Source organism: Carassius gibelio, chromosome B1 (assembly GCF_023724105.1).
Source record: "Carassius gibelio isolate Cgi1373 ecotype wild population from Czech Republic chromosome B1, carGib1.2-hapl.c, whole genome shotgun sequence".
NCBI lineage: Eukaryota > Metazoa > Chordata > Actinopteri > Cypriniformes > Cyprinidae > Carassius > Carassius gibelio.
Genome location: NC_068396.1, coordinates 20982121 through 21004973, shown reverse-complemented (window position 1 = coordinate 21004973; position 22853 = coordinate 20982121). Strand labels below are relative to the sequence as shown.

Below are 22853 nucleotides of genomic sequence, written 5' to 3'. Positions count from 1 at the left end.
GCGTTGCTGTCTATGGAGGGTCAGAAAGTGCTCAGTTTTCATCCAAAATATCTTACTTTGGTGTTCTAAAGATTAACCTAAATCTTATGGGTTTAGAACAACATGAAGGTGAGTAATTAATGATAGAGCTATCACTTTAAATAGGAATGCCATGATAGGAGTCAAATTTCTAAAGGTAGACGTGGATCATCTGAGAGTCAACTGATGCAAGCTGGACTCATGATTGCATGGAATAAGGAAAATACTATAACAATATCTAAAAATAAAAATAAAATTCACCATCACAAAACACCACCAAAGGCATTCTGTGAATATATGTAGATTGCAAGCAAGTGTGAAAAAGTGTTGCATATGCCTTACATCATAACTTACATTCTTCAGATATGGAAATGTGTTATCTTGTGTTCTGATATAGACCAAAAGTTTGGTTTGGACACACCTTCTCATTCAGAGTTTTCTTTATTTTCATGACTATGAAAATTGTAGAGTCACACTGAAGGCATCAAAACTATGAATTAACACATGTGGAATTATATATGGAATTATATACATAACAAAAAAGTGTGAAACAACTGAAAATATGTCATATTCTAGGTTCTTCAAAGTAGCCACCTTTTGCTTTGATTACTGCTTTGCACACTCTTGGCATTCTCTTGATGAGCTTCAAGAGGTCGTCACCTGAAATGGTCTTCCAACAGTCTTGAAGGAGTTCCCCGAGAGATGCTTAGCACTTGTTGGCCCTTTTGCCTTCTGTCTGTGGTCCAGCTCACCCCTAAACCATCTCGATTGGGTTCAGGTCCGGTGACTGGAGGCCAGGTCATCTGGCGCAGCTCCCCATCACTCTCCTTCTTGGTCAAACAGCCCTTGATGCCTTCAGTGTGACTCTACAATTTTCATAGTCATGAAAATAAAGAAAACTCTTTGAATGAGAAGGTGTGTCCAAACATTTGGTCTGTACTGTATATATATATATATATATATATATATATATATATATATATATATATATATATATATATATATATATATATATATATATATATATATAAACAGTAATATTGTGAAATATTATTACAATTTAAAATAATAGTTTTCTATTTGAATATACTTTAAAAAAATAATTTATTCCTGTGATGCAAAGCTGAATTTTCAGCATCATTACTCCAACCTTCAGTGTCACATGTAACATCCAGTCTATCACATGATCATTTAGAAATCATTCTAATATTCTGATTTATTATGAGTGTTGGAAACAGTTCTGCTGTCTAATATATTTGATCAATAAAAGGTTAAAAAGAACTGCATTTATTCAAAAAATAAATAAATAAATAAAATCTAATAATATATATTCTAATAATATATTTTCTTTACTATGACTTTTTATCAATTTAACTCATCCTTGCTGAATAAAAGTATTGATTTTATTTAAAAAAAAAAAAGTAAGAAAGAAAAAATACTGACCCCAAATTACTGACCAGTAGTGTATTTTGTTATTACAAAATATTTATATTTTAAAAACATAGCTTCTTCTTTTTTTTTTTTTACTTTTTATTCATCAAAGTATCCTAAAAAAGTACCACATGTTTTGAAAAAATATTAAGCAGCAGAACTGTTTCCAACTTTGATAATGAATCCTCATATTAGAATGAATTCTAAAGGATCATGTGATAATGATCCTAAAAATTCAGCTTTGCATCACAGAAATAAATTATAATTATAGAGATATAATTATAAAAAGTATAATACATTTAAAAACAATTATTTTAAAATGTAATAATATATCACAATATTACATTTTTTACAATATTACATATCTTTTTTTTCTGTATTTTTGATCAAATAAATGCAGGCTTGATGAGCAAAAGAAACTTCTTTCAAAAACATAAAAAATTGTAATGTTTCCAAACTTTTGGTCTGTACTGTATATATTAATACACAACTGGTTACAAAACTGCTTATCAAATGTATATGTCAAATATCATTTCTTGTATAATTCTCATATCTTATAAGTCTTTCTCGGCCAGAACAAACCACAATCTGTCAACTGACCATGCATAATTGGTAAGGGATGATACAATGATTAATACTCATAACGAACAAAACATGTGGCCTGATCCTTGTGTTCACAGATGCAGAAACATTTGTGATTATTGAACCAAAGTGCCTTGTGTTTTATGAGTAGGAGACCAAATTGTGACAGATATTATGTACAAAAACTACATAATATGCAATTATTGATTACTGTGCAGTTAGATAACCAGCTAACCAGCTTTGATTCCAGGAACAAGAAGAGAGGCCATACCTGTTTGGTTTTATGATGATATCAATCAATATTATGAAAGTGAATACTGAGAAAAAAGAACATTTACCTCAACAGCATATGTTATCTGAACAAAAAGCTTTCTCAAGAGCCACGTTTTTGTGGGAAAACAACCCTGGTTCCCTTTAAAGTAATGAGCCCTCCATTTAGGAGAGAGCACAATCAGTGCTAAGATCTCTCCAGCTATATGTTTTCCCTATCCGCTGAGTTACATTTTCTAAAAGCACAAAATGACACCATCGATTGCTCTTCAGAGATGCTGCATTGGCGTAATAATGTGATTATTTTGCTCGTGCCGCCCCTCTGTTTTTTTTCCCATTGGTAAACTTATCCAGGGCAAAAATAATAAAAAATAAAACAAAACCTTCTGATATCAGTGAGCAGATAGAAATATCCAAGCTTTCTGAGAACACCAATAATCCATGAGCACTCAAACCAGGAATCTGTCAAAGACTGAAGGTGAGTTGAGGAAGAGATACGAGGAGCTGGTGAGATGCGGCATTGCGATCTTCCCCAACCCTTGCTCCTCCTGTCACAGTAAAGACAATAACAGCTTGATAAACATCTCACTGACCATGCTAAAACTTATGTGTAGCTTGAAAAAAGATGCTGATGTTGATGGAGCCTCTGAACTTCTTTCTGAGAGGATGTACTGAGGTACACTGAACTGTTTTTTTTTTCTTCTTCAGCCTTCAGTTGCTGACATTTTAAGAAAGCATATCTTGTTCCTGCGTTTGTGTTTGCTGTTGAACCTTTTTTATACCTTGAATTGTCAATGAACTAACAAGTCTACTTTGAGATAAAAGATCTTGCTCTTTTACGTCAGAGCAACCCTTCCATTCCATTTGTCTACTGCTGAAAAAAGTACAGCTGATCAGCTTGGGGTTTGGACAAAGCATACATCCTGATGTAAATACATTAAATTAACTTGCTATTGTCACTGAAACCCAGCAATAATGTTTTCATTTTTGAATTCATAATAATGGCAATACATAAATATCACAGTCAGACATGTTCATTTGGCAGCAGTGTAATGATTACTGTGATAAAATGACATGTCTTATGTTTTACTCAAATAGTGTTATTAAAAGCTTGTTTTATTTTGGGCTAGATCAGCCAGTGCGCATGCGCAGTCCTGAAAGCACGTCTTAGAACACTGACTGTTTCTATAGCAACTGGGACTTCTAACTGCAGCTGCAGTGATTGGCTCTTTCATTCAGAAGGCGGGGCTTCCTGCGATTGAGCGGCCATATTGAGCGTTGCATTTTTCCCCATTCAAAACTATATGAGTGACATGCCTTGGGTATTCTATATTCCTTGGTATTACTAGGTCAGACTGACTGATTGCCAATTAGAGTTTAGATTTATAAATAGCTCTGGCATTACCATTATAAAAAACCTTATTTACGTCCTAAGTTTGTTTGCGGGTCCTTAGAAGGACACCAAGGGCCCTATTTTAACAATCGAAGTGAATGATCTAAAGCGCACAGTGCAGGTGCACTTACAGCATTTCCGAATCCACTTTTGCTAGTATAATGACTGGAAAACTGGTCTGTGCTCCTGGCGCATGGTCTAAAAGTAATGGGTGTGTTTTGGGCATAAGGTGCAATAAACCAATCAGATATATAATATATAATATATAATATAATAGCAACGTTAAAGGGGGGGTGAAATGCTATTTCATGCATACTGAGTTTTTTACACTATTAAAGAGTTGGATTCCCATGCTAAACATGGACAAAGTTTCAAAAATTAATTTGTACGTTTGAGGGAGTATTTTTTTCCAAAAATACTCCTTTCGGTTTGTCACAAGTTTCGGAAAGTTTTTTTTCCGAGTATGGCTCTGTGTGACGTTAGATGGAGCGGAATTTCCTTATATGGGTCTTAAGGGCACGTCTGCCGGAAGAGCACGCGCTCCCGTATAGCAGAGCACTGAGAGGCTGAGCACAGACAATCACTGATCAGAGCGAGAGCATCGCGAAAAGTCACAAAAGAAGTGTGTTTTTGGTTGCCAGGGCAAGACAACCCTGCACAGATTACCAAAAAAAAAAAAAAAACAGCATTAAGGGACCAGTGGATGGAGTTTATTTTTACAGAGCATCAACGGACTTATGCAAGTGTTTTTGTTTGTTCCCTGCATTTCGAAGATGCTTGTTTTACAAACAAGGCCCAGTTTGACGCCGGGTTTGCACATCGTTTATTTCTTATAAACGGATAATGCAGTCCCAACGAAAAAGAAAAAGGGTCACGATCTTGTGTTGGAACCGCATGCGGTGAGTAAAACTGCTTCAAATATCTCTGTGTTGTTAACTTAGCTATCGGCGCGTAAGCACATCAAGTAAACAACATGCGATGTTGTCATCAAACTGCACTTTCCACATGTACAGCTTAAAAAAAAAAAAGAAAAAAGACGACATAAAGTGGAACTTAGTCATTTTCCAAAACCGCTAAGCAAATATATATAGTTTTAGTACATACCACATAGAGACTTCCTGCTGATGCTGCTCTTGTTAAATTTCAGCCTCTGGATCTGTATCACAGCTTCCAAACGCTGTCAACGCAAAAGCCTACTCGCGCTCGTGATTCTTTAGCTCCGCCCACACGTCACGCCTCCAGCCTGTCGTGTTTTTCCGGGAAAAAAAGGTACAGGCTATCTTTCTTTTCTTTTTTTTTTAAGTGAAGTGACATTCAGCCAAGTATGGTGACCCATACTCAGAATTTGTGCTCTGCATTTAACCCATCCGAAATGCACACACACAGAGCAGTGAACACACACACACACACACTGTGAGCACACACCCGGAGCAGTGGGCAGCCATTTATGCTGCGGCGCCCGGGGAGCAGTTGGGGTTCGATGCCTTGCTCAAGGGCACCTAAGTCGTGGTATTGAGGGTGGAGAGAGAACTGTTCATGCACTCCCCCCACCCACAATTCCGTCCAGCCCGAGACTAGAACTCGCAACCCTTCGATTGGGAGTCGTGAGTTCTTCGAGTTTCTCTTATGAATATAATAAAACTAAAGACTTTTTGGAGTTATGAAGGATACAGTACTACTCTATAGGTACTCAAGATTAACAGGAGATTGAGTGAAAACGAGCATTTCACGCCCCCTTTAACAAAGAAGAATAATGTTAACAAAATGGGGATGGAGGACACTGTGATCTGTGTTTTTGTTGTGCTTCTTGGGTTTCACAATAATGGACATGGAATGTTGATGTATATGTAAAGCGATCAAAAGAATGGAAAGGAGGACTAAGAATCTCCAACAACAACTAGCAGTGCTACATTTGCTACAAGTGCCTGCACTTCAATGTATCTCCATCCATTGCTATTCATCTTTTTATTTTTATAGAAGTGTACATTATCGCAAAAGAAACACAGAAGCTTCATCTTAATGACATTTAAAGTCCCCATGAAATCTAAATTTAAGTTTATTTGGGTGTTATTATCAATATGTTAGTCTTAAAGTTAACTATGAGCCAGTGTGGTTTTTTTGACGTCACCTACTTCAGCTTCAAATCTTCTGACCAATCAAATGCTCTCTAGAATCTAAAACACCCGCCCAATACTAATTATTAATGCCCAAATACATGATGTGAACAATGGGATCACAACTCTGATATTTACTTAAACAATCTTTGTAAAAATAACAAACAATTCCAAGTAAAATACAAATTCAAACTTTAAATTCTACAAGTTTAAATGCAATACTAATAGTGAATTTACTCTTTTTTATTGTCTTTTGCCTGAACTAAATTAATGTAGAAATTACATTTGTTTTTCTGCATTATTTACTACCGCAAAATCATTTTTTTTTTTTTTTTTTTTATTTCAGTGTGTGCAGTTTCTCAGGTGTCCTGGCTGGTGCATGCAAGTCTTGCAAAATGAAATTATGCTAACAGTATGTTTTCCAAAGCCATTTTCAAATTTTTGGAGGACACTGTCTCTTTCTTTTTGGATGCTCTTACTGACACTATTGATCCATGATCACTCTTTAGCAAGAATAAAACAAAACCATCAATATGTTATTGGTAAACCAGCTGGGTTTTGTTACTGATGACCAGCTATACCAGCACCAAACCAAAACAAACCATTTCTAATCTGTCCCTTACACCAGGGTAAATTCTACTGAACTCTCCTTCCCTTTATAGTGTATTTTTGTCTCTGTCTTAGGCAGTCTTCTCTGTTATTACATTCTCTCCTTCTCGTCTGTAATGTTATCACATGATGTCTTGGGCTTTCTTGCTCTCGGCTTTCACTCCCTCTCACTATCTCTCAAGTCTCTCGCCCCTCACAGCTGTTTTTGACAGTATGTGCTCCTTCTGGCTGTATGAGAGGGGCAGCCATGTAAGGGGGTGGCCACGCATAATTAGCCCTCTCATAACCACCACTGTATTGCAGCTAAACATAGAAATCCCTCTGGCCATGAGGGAGCCATTGTGAGGTGACGAAACAGTTACTCTTATGGCCAGATGGGGGCGATGTGGCTCTGCTCTGATTGTACAAATCACTGGCTTGCCATTTATGTCCTTTAAGGTTTCCTCTGCAGTGATCAGTTAAACGTAGAGGAGAGAGATGAAAGAGATGAGAAAGCATAGAGAGAGAGAGAAAGAAGGGGAGAAATCTGATGGTAATCGTGCATGAACGTCTCACATCTGTACCGGCAAACTTAAGTACAAGTTAAGTACACTAGTTTGAAACCTCATCAGATCTTATCTTTAGGCAAAAGCATTCAGATGCATTTTAAGAGGGGAAAAATATATATAAATGCTGTATATGTGCAATCTAGACATGTATGTAGTCTGTGCATGAACTTGTGTAACTCTCTGTTTATCATAACTCTAATGTAAAATTAGTAAAGCACCCAGAACTAGTCATTTTTAATTATTTGCACAGGTTTCTGTAATTAACAACCTAGGGTTAGAATTTGCAATGGAAATTATATTTACATGTTGAATCAGATGTACTCCAAATGTGCAGTCTATATACAGTAGATGTATTTTGAATTATGTAATAGCATCAAACACTTATTATTATTATTTTAGATTTCTGATAATAACATGAGTATTTAGTCATTCAGCTTTATATTTAAAAGGCCTGGATTGCAAATTATCAAATTAAATAAAATGTTTTGGCAACACTTTTCTTATTATTAAATTAACATTAACTAAGAATACTGTGAATGCTTTAGGGCTTTTTCATTATCAGTTCTCATTAACTAATGCAATTACACTGCTAAACTAACGTGGACTTTTTTTATCATTGATTAACAATTACAGAAATTATTATGGAATCAGTCTTACAATGTATATACTGTACCGTACAAAAATCTTAAGCCATTAGTATCTTGACCAAAAGAAAATGGTTTTAAGCCACTTATTTCGATATAGTCTGAAAACTGCCAGTGCTCCACACAGAGATCTGATCTCACCTCTGTCCAGGGTTACATTAAGAAACAGTAAAACTGAGACAGGGTAGAATCCATAAGAAATGTGGCAACATCTCCAAGACACTTGGAGAAACCTACTTGAAAAGCTAAAACAAACTACACTCAGGTGTTCCAAAGACAATAGCAGTTTTAAATGCAAAGGGTGGTCACACCAAATGTTGATTTGATTTAGTTATTTGATGTGAATGGATAAATAAAATAATATTTATGCCATTATTTTTTTTAAGGAGGCTCTCTTCACTTTACAGCATTTTTACACAAGTGCCTAAAATTTTCACAAATTGAAGTTTTGCAAGTAAGATTCTTCAAGTGTTTCGAAGACTGTGCCACATTTCTTCTGGATTTAGTCTGTCTAGTTTCATTTTTATTTATTTATTCCTGTTTCTGTTTCTGGAGCATACTGGCTGTTGTCAGACTCCTTGTGTACACAAAAAATCTCACTGGATTAGTACAATTAATGGCAAAAGCAAATGTTTGGAAACGCAAACTGATATTTCCTTCTGACACACCGAAAAGTATATAAATTACTAGCTTGAAACCATTTCCTTTGGTGAAAATACTAATTGACTAAGATGTTTGCAAGGTACTGTATATCTAATAATCATCACATACTGTAAAGCCTTTAAATGTCACAATTAGCTTGTTTAGTGTGAAATAACTAAGTTATGTCTGTCTCTTCTACCACCTCATCATGTAATGTTAGCCAAAGGAAGTGGGGGAAAAAGACATTGGTGTAGCCTCAGGGAGTAACAAAAAAAAAAAAAAAAGAATGCTGCATTAATTGTTTATTTAAAAAAAAAAAAAAAAAAAAAAAAAAAACGTCTGATTAGCATTGATCACAGGGTTTTCATATATAATTACTGCAATCAACCGCACTCACATAATAAAGGCACCAACAGAGAATGCATTCACTACAGAAATCATTTAATTCTGACAGTATGCAAATAATCTGTGATGCATAAATGCTTTTGACCAGTGTATGTAATGCAAGTAATTGCATGAAACAGACTGCAGGCTCAAGCTGTGTGTGTGATGGGGGGGCTACCACTTTGCCTGCAGTAAAGTGTGATGTGATTTCACCTACAGCCTATTTGGCTTACTGGGTATAATCTTTTATTCATTCAGCTCTTATGTGGCAGTGGGATACCCACTCAGAATCTGGCTGCTCACATCAATCAGCAACCTTCAGTGAGCAGGAGAGGAGGCATAGTGAATGCTGCATTGCTGCATATGATCCGTAATAGAGCGGCTGTTGGTGTGTTAGAAGCTTGATGGCATTGTTTGGACTCATCAGGTGTTACAATATTGTACTAATCCACAGAGCTTTGCTGCATTATGGGGTGGTTTGTAACATTATTATTGACAATTTTGGTCTGCTTCTACCCCCTGACCCTAAACATGAGTGAATCAATTACTTGGACACAGGCCCTCAAACACAGTGGCCACTGCAGTACTGATTTAGAAATTAAGTAAAGTGGACGGAAATGACAAATATGTTCATATGATGCACAATTTTATATTGTAAACATGCAAGGTGGGTACATTCGTCTTCCATAATTTGCATGCACGGTAATGAGTAAATACAGCAATGGACTTGAGTGCTATACTACTTTTAGAAATGGCTACAATATAGTAAACATTATAAACGTGAAATGCAGGGCGCTGGAATGAAACTTTTTTTTTTTTTTTTTGTGAACTTGACACAGCATATGTGTTCAGACATGATTAGTGGATGTTTTTGCATTAAAAATGTGAAAAGCAGGGCAGTAGAATGACGCAAAATCTAAAGACCTGATTAACTTCTTTTTACCATGCATGAGATGCCGCAAAAGATATGCAGATAGTTCCTCAGGGACAGGAGCTCAAATGTCAACCCATTCTCACTCCAAAGGCGTCAAAAACCGAAGCATGGTCAAGCGCCCCTAGCGTCACTTTTATGACGCCAAATGTGCCTCTCGGCGTCGAATATCGAAGCACTACGACATTCATTGCTTTCAATGGGAAACTTTTGGCGTCAGAATTTGACACGAGGACATGAGATGTTTATCGCTATGAAATCACGTTCAAGAAGTCTCATTCAGCACACATCGCGATACTTGCTATCAGTTCCACAGTTTGGGTGAGTAGTCGTATATACGCTCTTTTAATGCCTTTTATAAAATGTATTCTGTCTTATTTATTAATCAAATTAGTGCCATATGTTTAATCGCTGTATTATATCGGTCATCCGCGGCTGTCTTTGAGTTTCATTGCGTTTAAATAAATGAACACAGCTGCTAATTAGTCTGATTAAACTCTATCTGTCACGTGACGTGCCATAGACCTTCGAACAGTTTTATATTATTATTAATTTCAGGATTAATGATGTAAGTTGTATTTGTAGTAAAATCATGGTAATCACGACACTTACAATAGTAATAAATGAAATGTGAAGTTAAAACACAGTAAACAGGACATTAGTAACTGTAACTGTAGTTTTACTATGGTATATTAATAATCAATACAACAATACAATAATCACCAAACCAGCTATGTTTGTATCACTGTAATGTTAGTGTTTTTATGTGCTTTTATATGACAGATATCACAGTAATCATATGTTCTGTACCATGCTTTTAATACCTTTTAATGTAAATCCCCAAAAAAACAAAAACAAATTAAAAATAAATAAAAAAACATGTATTTTTCCATTTTGCAGTTCATTCATATCAGTTTATATTTATATATACATTTATATATATTTATTATATCTAAATATTTTGCTCACAGATCATTATTAACATTCTTTATATAATTCAATTTATTTACTCTCCCCATTTTATTATTTTTATTTTTAGCTGAAAAGACATAAAGGCAGTCAGCCCAGTGGTGTTTCTGGAGAGGGATTCCTTCAGAAATGGAGAAGACAGAAAGCTGCGGAGGCAGATATATGCAGCAGTAAGTCTGTGATAGTTTGTCTCTTTTATCAAACATTCCTGCTGTTAGAATTTGTACAGCATTTGTTGTTTCTTAAACTGTTGCACTGTCCAAATACCCACACTTGCCATCTTTGCACTTGACCACTTGATTACTTATTTGAAGTCTTTCCTGTATTTGGCCTAGTGTTCGAGTGAGCATGATAACCACAAGTGTGTGTCGAACTTTTCATGACCTGATGACTGTGTTTCCCAATCCTGGTCCTGGAGAACCCCAGCACTGCACGGTTTTGGTGTCTCTCTTATCTGCCTTGGAGTCTTCACTGATGAGCTGATGAGTTGAATCAGGTGTGTTTGATCAGGGAGACATCTCAAATGTGCAGTGTTGGGGTTCTCCAGGACCAGGATTGGGAGCCACTGCCTTATGGGACACTTATGTGTTTACAGAGATTTTTAATAACTAATTATCAATATTTCACATACTGTACATTGGACAGCTTCCCATGACCTCTTGTGAGATCTCGGCAAAAAGTCTGACGATTTATTCCAAAACATGATGCATGATGGGATACACTAAGCTTTGTATAGCACTCCGGAGCAGTATTGGAGAGGTTTAGTGTGTGTTAAGGACGCTGTGCTTTGGCATTATTAAGACCGTGGACAGTCTCGTTCACACACTGTCACGTACACACACTCTCAAGTTTTTACAGAGGCTGCTTTTATGGTCTAAACAAAACACAGTGTAATGTATAAGTTGAATGTAATTTAATATTTTCTTCCTTTCTGTCTTACAGGATTGTTTGAGGATAACGCTGTAGCTCCATCATGCACAAGGACTCACCTCGTTAACTCTTTATCCCCCACACACACAGAAATGGTCCCTGGATCAGTGATTAGACTTTGCAGTGGTTTGATTTTTGCAGAAGATGTAACTTTGTTTTAATTATAAGCTCATAATGAATACATTACAGAACCAGTGATGAAAACAATAGTTAAAAATAGCGCTACATATTAAAAATATATTGCACACTTGACATGCATGTCTTCATGGTGTTTTTTTGTGAGTTTGAAACATTTACATTGTGTTGTATAACATTTTGGTCACAACACTTTTTCCAGTGTTCTCTGAAAGACATACTGTATTTACTGTTTTGTTTTTTAATAAAAGCATTTTCATTTTTATACTGAAAATAGTTAATGTTTACAACATAACTGCCTTTTTATTCTTTATGGTGGCAAAAACGAGCTTGGTGACAGAGGATGCAGTGTAGTAATTTGGGCATGTTGTCTTTAAATGAGTTTGACATATAAATAAATAATGGAAGATCCTTACAAAAATATGCATGTTTATTATGCTTTATGTATTTATTTGTTCATTCATTCATTCATTTATAATTTCAGTTTTTATTCCTAGAGTTCAAATGGTAGAGAATGGTAAATCACAGAAACACAAATGTGAACAATTTTAACTTTAAAACACAATGTAATATACAATGTAAAGTTTAGAAGCACGTCATTTGATTAGTAAATATATTTGTCTTTGGTCAAAAAAAAATATATTTAAATCTTAAAAATGTGTCTTATATTTATTATAGAGGAATCTGTCTGTTGGATACAACTGCGACTGCTGGGCGTGTGCACATCAATATTGCCCAATGTTTGTCAAGCTGAACAACGGAGGAAGGTGAAGACGTTAATAAAACCGAATCTAATAAGTAGCAAGCTTAATCTATTGTTAACCGAATCTATCCCTTCAGCCGAAAAACGGAAGACGTCGGTCATACATGGATAAGGAAGTGTGTCGCTGCTGCTCAGCTTTGATGTCATTGGCTATGAATTTTCAGGACAGTCTGTGGTTGGACTATCTTTTAACCCATATTAAACAGCGCATCATGTAAAAAAGTATGTTTTCCTGCTATCATCACATTAGTAATATATTAAGTCAACAATGAAGTGTTGCTATCTTGACAAAAATGACATCTTTAGCGAGATCCTAATCCTAACCCTAAGCATAACTTCAATGAACTACAAAAAACAGCCCCCTAGTGTTGCCTTTGCATAGATAGAACGACGGAGGCTTGTGGGTAATGTAGTTTAAAACTTTTTATTAACGAAACGAAATAAATTATTTATTTTAAGGAAAACTGGATATCTAAATATGTTTATTGTGCAAACCTCTATGATATATTTGAGAGGCAGGCTGAAATGTGGTATTTTACAGTGAGCAATATTTAAAATGCCTTTATGTCAGCTTTCCATTTATTTCTGAAAACTGAGCTCAACATTATTTTATCAGCATAGCATAAGTAATAATCCTGCCCATTTTCTCTTTGATATGTTAATTGGACTCTGATTTACAGCCATTTGAAATGTACAGTTTTGGGCTCTTCCGGGGGGTGCTACTGGGCCCCTGGGGGTAGAAGGGCAGTAAAACCTACATATATGTACACTCAAAAAAATATTTAGGCCTTATAAATAAGATTTATGTAATTTGATTGCATATAAATTTTCCATCCATTTGGATTACATATTTTTAATGTAAACGTATTAATAAACTTAATGTGATAAATATATGTGAGTCCTATATAAATAAAACAAGTAACAATTAGATTTATGTAATATTTTCAATTAATCCAATTTATTTTAAATAAATAAGAAATGGGTTTATGTGTTATTATGAAATAAACCTATTTTACTTAAAATGCATCACATTTAAGTAATTTGTATTAATAAACCCAATGTATTTTAAAATCATATATATAAATTTGTATTTACTTATTCATTACCATTTCCCCTCCCCAATCAAAATATACAACACAAAAAAGAACGGCCAGAGGGTCACTTCATTTCACATTTTTATTTTAGAAATAACAAGCACAAAAGGCAGCAAAAAGAGGAGCTAGCAAGACGGTCTCTGCTCACTTGTACTGTGTTGTGTACAACCTCAACAAAAATTAATGTAATTTCATTCTTTACTTAACAAACCAAGGTTAATTGCACTACTTTATTTATTTGTTTTTTTGCCACAACCATCCTATAACAAATAAATGCAAAGGATTTTAACAGACTGCAGGCACAGTACTTTTTCCTCAAGAACTGTGCTTAAAAAAACTGCAAAACTTGAGGTAGACGTAACAATCAGGTCAAATCTGATTCAATGACAACACTTGTTAACATTACACAAACATTTTCACAAATCTGTGAAATGCAATAATTTGGAAAAATAGGGTGGTGGTTCTAACGAGTAGAAAAAGTGCAAGTCAAGGGGAAAAATGTAAATATCAGCATATCTCTCAATGATTCACTGAAGCATCTTAATTTTCAGTCCCTGAACTTTTGGCGACAGCTTGGTTGAATCCAGTTCCATCAGGATTTTCTGAAATGCTTCAAATGTGCACTTGAGGTCTTTTGGATAGTTTAAGTTAAGGGCATAAATTAGTCCAAAAAGCATCACACATCCAAGTGTGACACTTGGCAGGTTTTGCAGAACTTCAACTCCTTCTAGAACAACACCAACATCTGAAGGTTCTTCTTCAGGACCAGCGCCCTCCGCTCGAATGACATGGATGCCCATTGTTGTCTGTGCAATGAGAGACTCAGCCTCCACACTTTCAGTGTCCTGGAGGATAAACAAAGAAAATAAGATCCCAATGTGTTCCAAGTTTTCCTATTGATTCAGTCATGTAATTGAAATGATAATTGTACTGTGTTCCTGTTTTGCCATGAATAATGTATTAATTTCCCTATCTACACCAAATCTGAGATCAGCATAATGATGTGAGTGTTTCACGATTATGATTTCATATTTTCCTTACTTTGTAATACCAACTGGATCATTTTATACAGGTAATTTTTAGTTTGATCAATCATGCTCTGTACTGATTGCTGCATAGTTTAATCTTTCGCTGCACACTACACACAAGGGCATAAGCTAGACTGTGATACCAATGAGAAAAATAACTTAATCAATGAAAATTGAAATTTGTAACATGAAGAGAATAGCTTGACACACACTTACCACATATTCTTTGACAAGTGTCTTGATGTCTTCATTGAGGTAGACACTTAGGCACCTCAGGATACAATCACGCCTGGTGTTTTTGTCTTCATTCTCAAACAAGCATAAGAAGATCCCAAAAAACGTCATTAATTATTAACTAATAGTTCAAGTAAAGCTACATTTTAAAGAGGTAGTTCACCCAAAATTTACAATTATGTCATAAATTTTGTCCAACTTTTGTTCATCTTCAGAACACAAATGAAGATCTCTTTTTAAGAAATCTGAAAACTTTGTTTCTCCATTGACAGCTACACAATCACCACTTTGACGCTTCAAATAATTCATAAAGAGATCATAAAACTATTCCATATGAATTGAGCAGTTTAGTCCAAATTTTCTAATGAGACATGATCGCATTTTTTTAATGAACAGACTAAATTTAGGCTTTTATTGTATAAACATTGATCAGCAAACATAAACAGAAGCTCAACCGAACCTGCTTAACACACTAGAACAAACCTCACTGGTTCTCGCACATCAATGCAAAAATTCCTGAGCTTCCGTTTACTCTAACTGATGTGAGGTAATGAATGTTTGTTAATTTCTTCAGAAATTTTGGACTAAACTGCTCAATTCATATGGAATAGTTTTATGATCTCTTGATAACATTTTTGGAATGTCAAAGTATTGGTAGCGTAGCTGTCAATAGAGGAACAGAAACCTCTCAGATTTCATTAAAAATATATTTGTTTGTGTTGTACAGAGCCCTGCACATGACATGCAAGAAAAAAAAAATGTAATTGTGCACACAATTTAGCGAATCAAGGCAATTAATTATTAAATTGTGCGCACGATTAACTTTTTTTCTTGCATGTCATGTGTGGGGCTCCATAGTGTTTCGAAGATAAGTTACGGGTTTGGAACGTCATGAGGTTCAGTTAATAACGCTTTTTTATTTTTGGGTGAACTAATACACTATTATAAAACACTATACACAGACAATAATCTTAATTATTTAGCAACTTATTTATATGAATAATGTTTTAAAACTATTGTGCATAAACAATAATGGCAATAAAGTTCTTTAATTTGAATAGAGAGAAATAGAAAGACTGTGTGCATGTGTGTGAAAGAGACTGAGATGTCCTCACTAATAAATCAAATAAATGTGTATTTAATGTGTAAGAAAGATTGTGTTCTTGGCATCTCAGAGGGATAGAGAAAGTGTGTGTTTGTGTGTGTGTGTGCGCGTGTGAGAGAGATTTCTGAATTCCTTTTCTAGTCAAATGAGTAAATGGTTGAAAAAAAAAAGCAAAACATAAAAACACACTTACTTTAGCTGTCAATGCCATTATGGTGTGGATTTTCTGTCCTGCACATCCTCCTTTGTGCCGGAACACCTTCATCAGGCCATCAGTGTATTTGTCCAGTTGACCAATGAATTTTGATATCAGCGGAACAGTTGTTATACGCATGAACTCCAAGTTGACCTGAAAAAAGATGAAAAAGGACACAAAATAATATATTTCACCTTAAACAAGATGTGTTAGTGTATAAATCTGCACTTCCGTTTCAAACAACACTTAACTACTTACTTCTCCAATTTCAAACAATGCTGGCCATCTGTTTCGGACCTCTGTAATCATTGGCTCCTGAAGAATTTCTTGTCGTTGGTATGAGAAGGTACGCTGCATCTTTTCCTTGATAACGGTCTCGTTATTATTTTTTTTAACCTCGGTCAATAGAGCAACCCTTTCCACCTCCAGGCTGTCATTGGTTTCACCTCTCGGATGGTTTGGACAGAAATGAACCTCTGCCCTCCGTGGCTTTTTTATGTTTGCAGCTGGTTTTAGTTAGAAACAAAAGCATACTTTTGATTATGAAGTAACAAAGCCAGCATTATATTTTTAGAGAACTATTAGAATAGTACTCTAAATTACTAATTGCAGTAGTTTATAACTGTCTTTATTTGCCGTCAAACGTTAAACCACAGAAAAACATCAGACCAACAGCAAAAGACACAGACGGGGTAACGTTAAAACCATGGTTCACATAGAACACCTGACCAACTGGCAACTGTTGGAAGTTATCCATGTACGATATAAATACATTTAAAATTGCAGTTGGTTTAGTAATCGTTTAATGACACATCGCTATTTTAATCTTTAAACAGTTAACACCTAAAACCATTTTTCCCTCTAGGATTTAACTTAAGCTATGCACGTGGCTAAAGTTCCAAAGTTATGCTATTCAGGTCAGAAAATACGGAAATGAATATAACGTTAAACTAAAAATAAATACGCATCCCAGTTACTTTTAATTATACTGCCTAACTTAGCTGGAAAAAAAGTAGCTTAAGGGGAAAGTAGAAAAAGTTAGCTTTTATAAGAACCATGTGCAAGTTAGTTAGCTAACGTAAGTGGAATAAATGCAGATTGATAGTCAGTGCATTGAAACAGTCTAATACGATATCAACAACAGTAATAACACACATATATATTGAAAGCAGTCAACTTTTATACGATGAGTACATATGTAACTTGCCTTGCAATCAGGTTGATCCAAGAAGATTATCCGATGTAAGATGGCGAGGAGAACGGTGTTTTTTAAACTGTCTCTCTGCCGCGCGCGCGCTGGTTGCTGCTTTTTTCCCCATATGCATTGCCATAGACATGTGTATGTGCCGTACCGCTCCCTACCGACTGGAGTATGAATCATTTCCGCCTCTAAACAATTCCATTGCCCATAAATTATATGCAAACCAATCTCATAAAATATAACTAATAGGATCTCGCTCGTTCCACAGCTAGATATATTTAAACCATATTCATAATGGTTAACTGATTAAATCGAATAGTTTTCACAATGAACCAATTTACATGGATTCTAAGCAATTTGACTACATACATTTTGAAAATATTATTATTTAAATAAAAGCAAAAGGATGCAAATACATAATTATAAACTATGCCATGATTCAATTTTTTGAGTGTATTCTACTCATCATGGACAACAAACTGAGCTGAGTCACATTTATATCTGACAGTTTTCACAGTCCTCTGTTTTCTAATTCTTACATCATTGCTATTATACCTTTTGACAGGACATTGTGAGGCCATCTGATGAAACATTGAAAAATTAGAAAGAAATGATTTAATAATGAAAATAATAGATTATTTATTTATATAATAGATTATTATACAACTTGCCTTTATCTATTCCCCACCTGTAAAGCAGTAATCAAGGACAATGTATACACATTGTGATACTTCACTATTACACAAGGACAAATTCATGCAGTGCTAAGAATATTAATTTATATATATGTATATATATATATATATATATATATATATATATATATATATATATATATATATATATATATATATATATATATATATATATATATATATATATATAACTATTTAGCAAAAATCAGTGTAAAAATGTCCTCCTCACCCCCGTATCTTGCTCCTCAGGTGCTGGACATCATGTGTGTGCTCTTGGTTTTAATGCAGTACAAGATCCACGTTGATCATTCCTGCTACATTGTCAGTTATCCCTCAAGTGTTTGTAACAATAAAGCCCATGGCACCATCTTGTAATGCAGAATAGTTAATCTCGTAACTCCCTTTATTTCACTAAAAAATTTGCATATTTGTTACTAAAATATAAAAAAATTACTTTCTGGTGTACTGATGTCCCAGATGTTATTAATCCGATCAAAAATGTTTATGTCTTAAATAAAAAAATAATCCCAATAATTAATATGTAGTTTTTCCAAGTCTAAAATAAACACATATCAGCCTACCTAGTAAAATTATGTATTTAACAAGAATCTTCAGAACACAATATTCACCATTTTCATTTTATTGAAGCATAGACTATAAAGTTGATAAAGTAGCATCAAGACGAATAAGATTCAATGAAAATAATTATCATCAAAAATACATTAACCTCATATATAAATCAGTTCACACAGATGAGTGATGAAATGTCCTTAAAAGTCACACAGTCCCATCCAGTCAACTGTGATACAGATCATGTGATACATATAAGACATGAGATACTGTTCCAGAAAATAATGATTCCCATCATCACATCTAAACTGGTTTCATCTCCCCATCATGATCTTCTTCTCTCCTGTCTGGAAACAGTTTGTGGCTGATATCCAGCACTGATGTGGTGTAGCTTGTCCTCAGCCAGAGGATCTCTCAGTCCTAAGATCCCAGACCTGGTCAAAATGAAACAAACAATCCAGATGAAGTTGTTTAATGGACAGAGAGCTCAGCTTATGTTCTGTGTGATTTTAGCAGTGTGAGCAACTATGACCCTTGTAGTACTGTACACTTACCATTCTTCAAGCTGTTTTAAGATCTTTTGAGAAGCTTTTTCTCTGAAGACAATTTACCACATCCTCTTCTTTCACTCCTTTCAAGAGCATCACTTGGTCAAAACCCCTCATTTGGCTGATGAGATCATCTGTACAAATTAAAATACTGCAATAAAAATTAAAGAATTAAGAAAAAGTTACAGAGGCAAAGGTCTTGCTCATGAGACTGCATTAGCATGTGTAGTTCTCAGAGACTCTAGAATTCATCTTTTGTTGCAGTAAATGTGTTTTCTTCCTCTAGAATCTTTCTCCAAAGTTCCTGACTTCTCTCACAAATGTGTTTTAGTCTGTGCAGTGTAAGGCCTGGCTTCAAACCAATCCACTATCAATTCACAATTTATAACATAACATTTAGAAAACAATGAAATAATGTACATTGGTGTTTATATCAACTAAACCAATTTCATGATACTTGTCTACTTTTAAAACAGGTGGTGTGTTTTTAAAAACATAATATTAAAAATGTCCAGTCACACTTTGCTAACATGCTGTAATTGTAATAGTAAAAAAAGAAATCAAGGCTGACATGACCAGTTCTGTGAGAGATCATCATAAAATGTTGTATAACACAGCATTGCTTCAACACACACATACCAGAGGACTTCTGTTTGTTTGAGCTCAAGATGGCCATCTTCATTCCTCATCCTGAGCAAATCATTTCCTTGGTCTTCCTTCTCTTCTGTGAAACAAGATAATCTCTACTTACTCTGTGTGCAATTAATATTGCTCATTAAACATAATTAAGTTAATTTAAAGTAAGATTCAGACCAGAGCATTTGAGGAGTAAATGTTGATTAAAAAAAATATTCTAAACAAATGTACCTGGGAAGAGCTGATCATGGCAAGATTCGCTGAGACTCAGTAATAGCTCTTTTAGTTTTTAGGAAGGTTTGTGAGGGTTGGCTCTTGAGTGAGTTGCTGAGCTTGATATTTTAGACCTGAAAAAGAAGAACAGCATTAGGATTATCTGCAAAAAATCCTGTAAGACAGAAAGAAGGAAATATTATTAATTACGTGCAACTTGTACATTACACCTCTGTAAAGATGCTGTATAATTAAAAGTTAAATGCATCCATTATTGAAAGCAAGTAATTAATAGCAAGCTATAGTCATATGAATTCTTTTGATAGTGTCAGATGAGGCTGTCCTGGGGCTTGTACAATATCATACAAGTGTTAAACTGGATTATTAAGACTGTGATGTGTTTAGGGATCATTTTTAAGACTTTGACCCTGTCCAGATACCCACACTTGCAGTCTTGGCCACTTGAGAGTGTGTGTACGTGACAGTGTGTGAACGAGACTGTGTTAATAATGCCAAAGCACAGCGTCCTTAACACACTAAACCTCTCCAATACTGCTCCGGAGCGCTATACAAAGCTTAGTGTATCCCATCATGCATCATGTTTTGGAATAAATCGTCAGACTTTTTGCCGAGATCTCACAAGAGGTCATGGGAAGCTGTCCAATGTACAGTATGTGAAATATTGATAATTAGTTATTAAAAATCTCTGTAAACACATAAGTGTCCCATAAGGCAGTGGCTCCCAATCCTGGTCCTGGAGAAGGCCAACACTGCACATTTGAGATGTCTCCCTGATCAAACACACCTGATTCAACTCATCAGCTCATCAGTTAAGACTCCAAGGCAGATAAGAGAGACACCAAAACCATGCAGTGCTGGGGTTCTCCAGGACCAGGATTGGGAAACACAGTCATCAGGTCATGAAAAGTTCGACACACACTTGTGGTTATCATGCTCACTCGAACACTAGGCCAAATACAGGAAAGACTTCAAATAAGTAATCAAGTGGTCAAGTGCAAAGATGGCAAGTGTGGGTATTTGGACAGTGCAACAGTTTAAGAAACAACAAATGCTGTACAAATTATAACAGCAGAAATATTTGATAAAAGAGACAAACTATCACAGACTTACTGCTGCAAATATCTGCCTCCGCAGCTTTCTGTCTTCTCCATTTCTGAAGGAATCCCTCTCCAGAAACAACACTGGGCTGACTGCCTTTATGTCTTTTCAGCTAAAAATAAAAATAAAAATAATAAAAAGGGGAGAGTAAATAAAATTGAATTATATACAGAATGTTAATAATGATCTGTGAGCAAAATATTTAGATATAATATATATATATATATATATATATATATATATATATATATATATATATATATATATATATAAACTGATATGAAAGAACTGCAAGATGGAAAAATGCATGTTTTATTATTTATTTTTAATTGCATTTTTTTTTTTTTTTTTTTGGATTTACATTAAAAGGTATTAAAAGCATGGTACAGAACATATGATTACAGTGATATCTGTCATATAAAAGCACATAAAAACACTAACATTACAGTGATACAAACATAGCTGGTTTGGTGATTATTGTATTGTTGTATTGATTATTAATATACCATAGTAAAACTACAGTTACAGTTACTAATGTCCTGTTTACTGTGTTTTAACTTCACATTTCATTTATTACTATTGTAAGTGTCGTGATTACCATGATTTTACTACAAATACAACTTACATCATTGATCCTGAAATTAATAATAATATAAAACTGTTCGAAGGTCTATGGCACGTCACGTGACAGATAGAGTTTAATCAGACTAATTAGCAGCTGTGTTCATTTATTTAAACGCAATGAAACTCAAAGACAGCCGCGGATGACCGATATAATACAGCGATTAAACATATGGCACTAATTTGATTAATAAATAAGACAGAATACATTTTATAAAAGGCATTAAAAGAGCGTATATACGACTACTCACCCAAACTGTGGAACTGATAGCAAGTATCGCGCGATGTGTGCTGAATGAGACTTCTTGAACGTGATTTCATAGCGATAAACATCTCATGTCCTCGTGTCGAATTCTGACGCCAAAAGTTTCCCATTGAAAGCAATGAATGTCGTAGTGCTTCGATATTCGACGCTGAGAGGCACATTTGGCGTCATAAAAGTGACGCTAGGGGAGCTTGACCATGCTTCGGTTTTTGACGCCTTTGGAGTGAGAATAGGTTGCAAATGTAAAAAAAAAAAGGCAATTCCAATTTAACAATTACTACAGTAAAATTATATGCAGTGTCTAGTTGGCCCGGTTTTCTTTGTGTTTGGTTGCTGGTTTATTGTTTTCTGTTACTGGTTTCTGTTACTCTGTTTTGCTCTGATTTGGATTACACTTCTTGTTTTTGGACTCTTTAATAAATGCTGCACTTGTATCTTCTTTTTCGGAGCATTCCGTGACAAATTATAAAAATAAAGTCCTTCACATGCTACTGACACTTCACATAATAATATGCCTGTTGGTGGCACCTGGGCTTCTTTTAAACAGCTATAGTTTCATCATGTGCTAAACGCAACACCTTCCATGTTAGCCCTTTTATGTTTGTAAAAAAAGAAAATGACAACTGAAAACAGAGAGGACATGTAGTTTTCAATCAGTTTATGAAGAAGACCGGGAAGATATCCCCCATTTCACATTGTTAAATAGATTTTTGACTTGTTTAACACGATAGCAAAGACGTCTCAGACTGACATTAGTAAAAATAAACAGGTATTTTCAGAGTCAGTCGTTAGTGCTTTGTACTCATTGTCATAATTATTATACAAATGCATTTTGTTTTATTGACTGCAATATTATTGTCGATAACTTTTGAGAGATGGGAACTTTGGTTAATTTTGGAAAAAGGGCAAGTACCTGAGCCCCAAAGCATCCTTCTCTACATGTGCGTGGAATGGTCAAACATGTT

General features: G+C 34.9%; 1 protein-coding gene and 2 long non-coding RNA genes across 3 annotated transcripts; 1 reads left to right on the top strand and 2 right to left on the bottom strand.

Annotated features, from left to right (window-relative positions):
* The first annotated feature begins 9644 nt into the window (after positions 1 to 9644).
* LOC127949695 (uncharacterized) lies at positions 9645 to 11726 on the top strand. Its single transcript, XR_008152420.1, has 3 exons — positions 9645 to 9887; positions 10606 to 10705; positions 11478 to 11726. It is a non-coding gene; the product is annotated as an uncharacterized LOC127949695 (long non-coding RNA).
* A 1795-nt stretch (positions 11727 to 13521) lies between these two features.
* On the bottom strand, positions 13522 to 16522 carry LOC127949265 (uncharacterized). Its single transcript, XM_052546315.1, has 4 exons — positions 16279 to 16522; positions 16018 to 16173; positions 14702 to 14794; positions 13522 to 14302 (listed from the first exon to the last, which is right to left on the bottom strand). Exons 1-4 carry the CDS (start codon positions 16375 to 16377, stop codon positions 13985 to 13987), a joined length of 666 nt encoding a protein of 221 aa, XP_052402275.1. The 5' UTR covers positions 16378 to 16522; the 3' UTR covers positions 13522 to 13984.
* A 2018-nt stretch (positions 16523 to 18540) lies between these two features.
* On the bottom strand, positions 18541 to 20021 carry LOC127949608 (uncharacterized). Its single transcript, XR_008152396.1, has 3 exons — positions 19902 to 20021; positions 19674 to 19758; positions 18541 to 19168 (listed from the first exon to the last, which is right to left on the bottom strand). It is a non-coding gene; the product is annotated as an uncharacterized LOC127949608 (long non-coding RNA).
* Between the last annotated feature and the right edge of the window lie 2832 nt (positions 20022 to 22853).

Coding starts and splice junctions, on each gene's coding strand:
- LOC127949265 (XM_052546315.1), bottom strand. CDS start 16,377: ATGCAGCGTACCTTCTCATACCAACGACAAGAAATTCTTCAGGAGCCA. Junction 14,795..16,017: donor TAATGGCATTGACAGCTAAA/GTAAGTGTGTTT, acceptor TGCTTGTTTGAG/AATGAAGACAAAAACACCAG. Junction 14,303..14,701: donor CACTTGTCAAAGAATATGTG/GTAAGTGTGTGT, acceptor TTTATCCTCCAG/GACACTGAAAGTGTGGAGGC.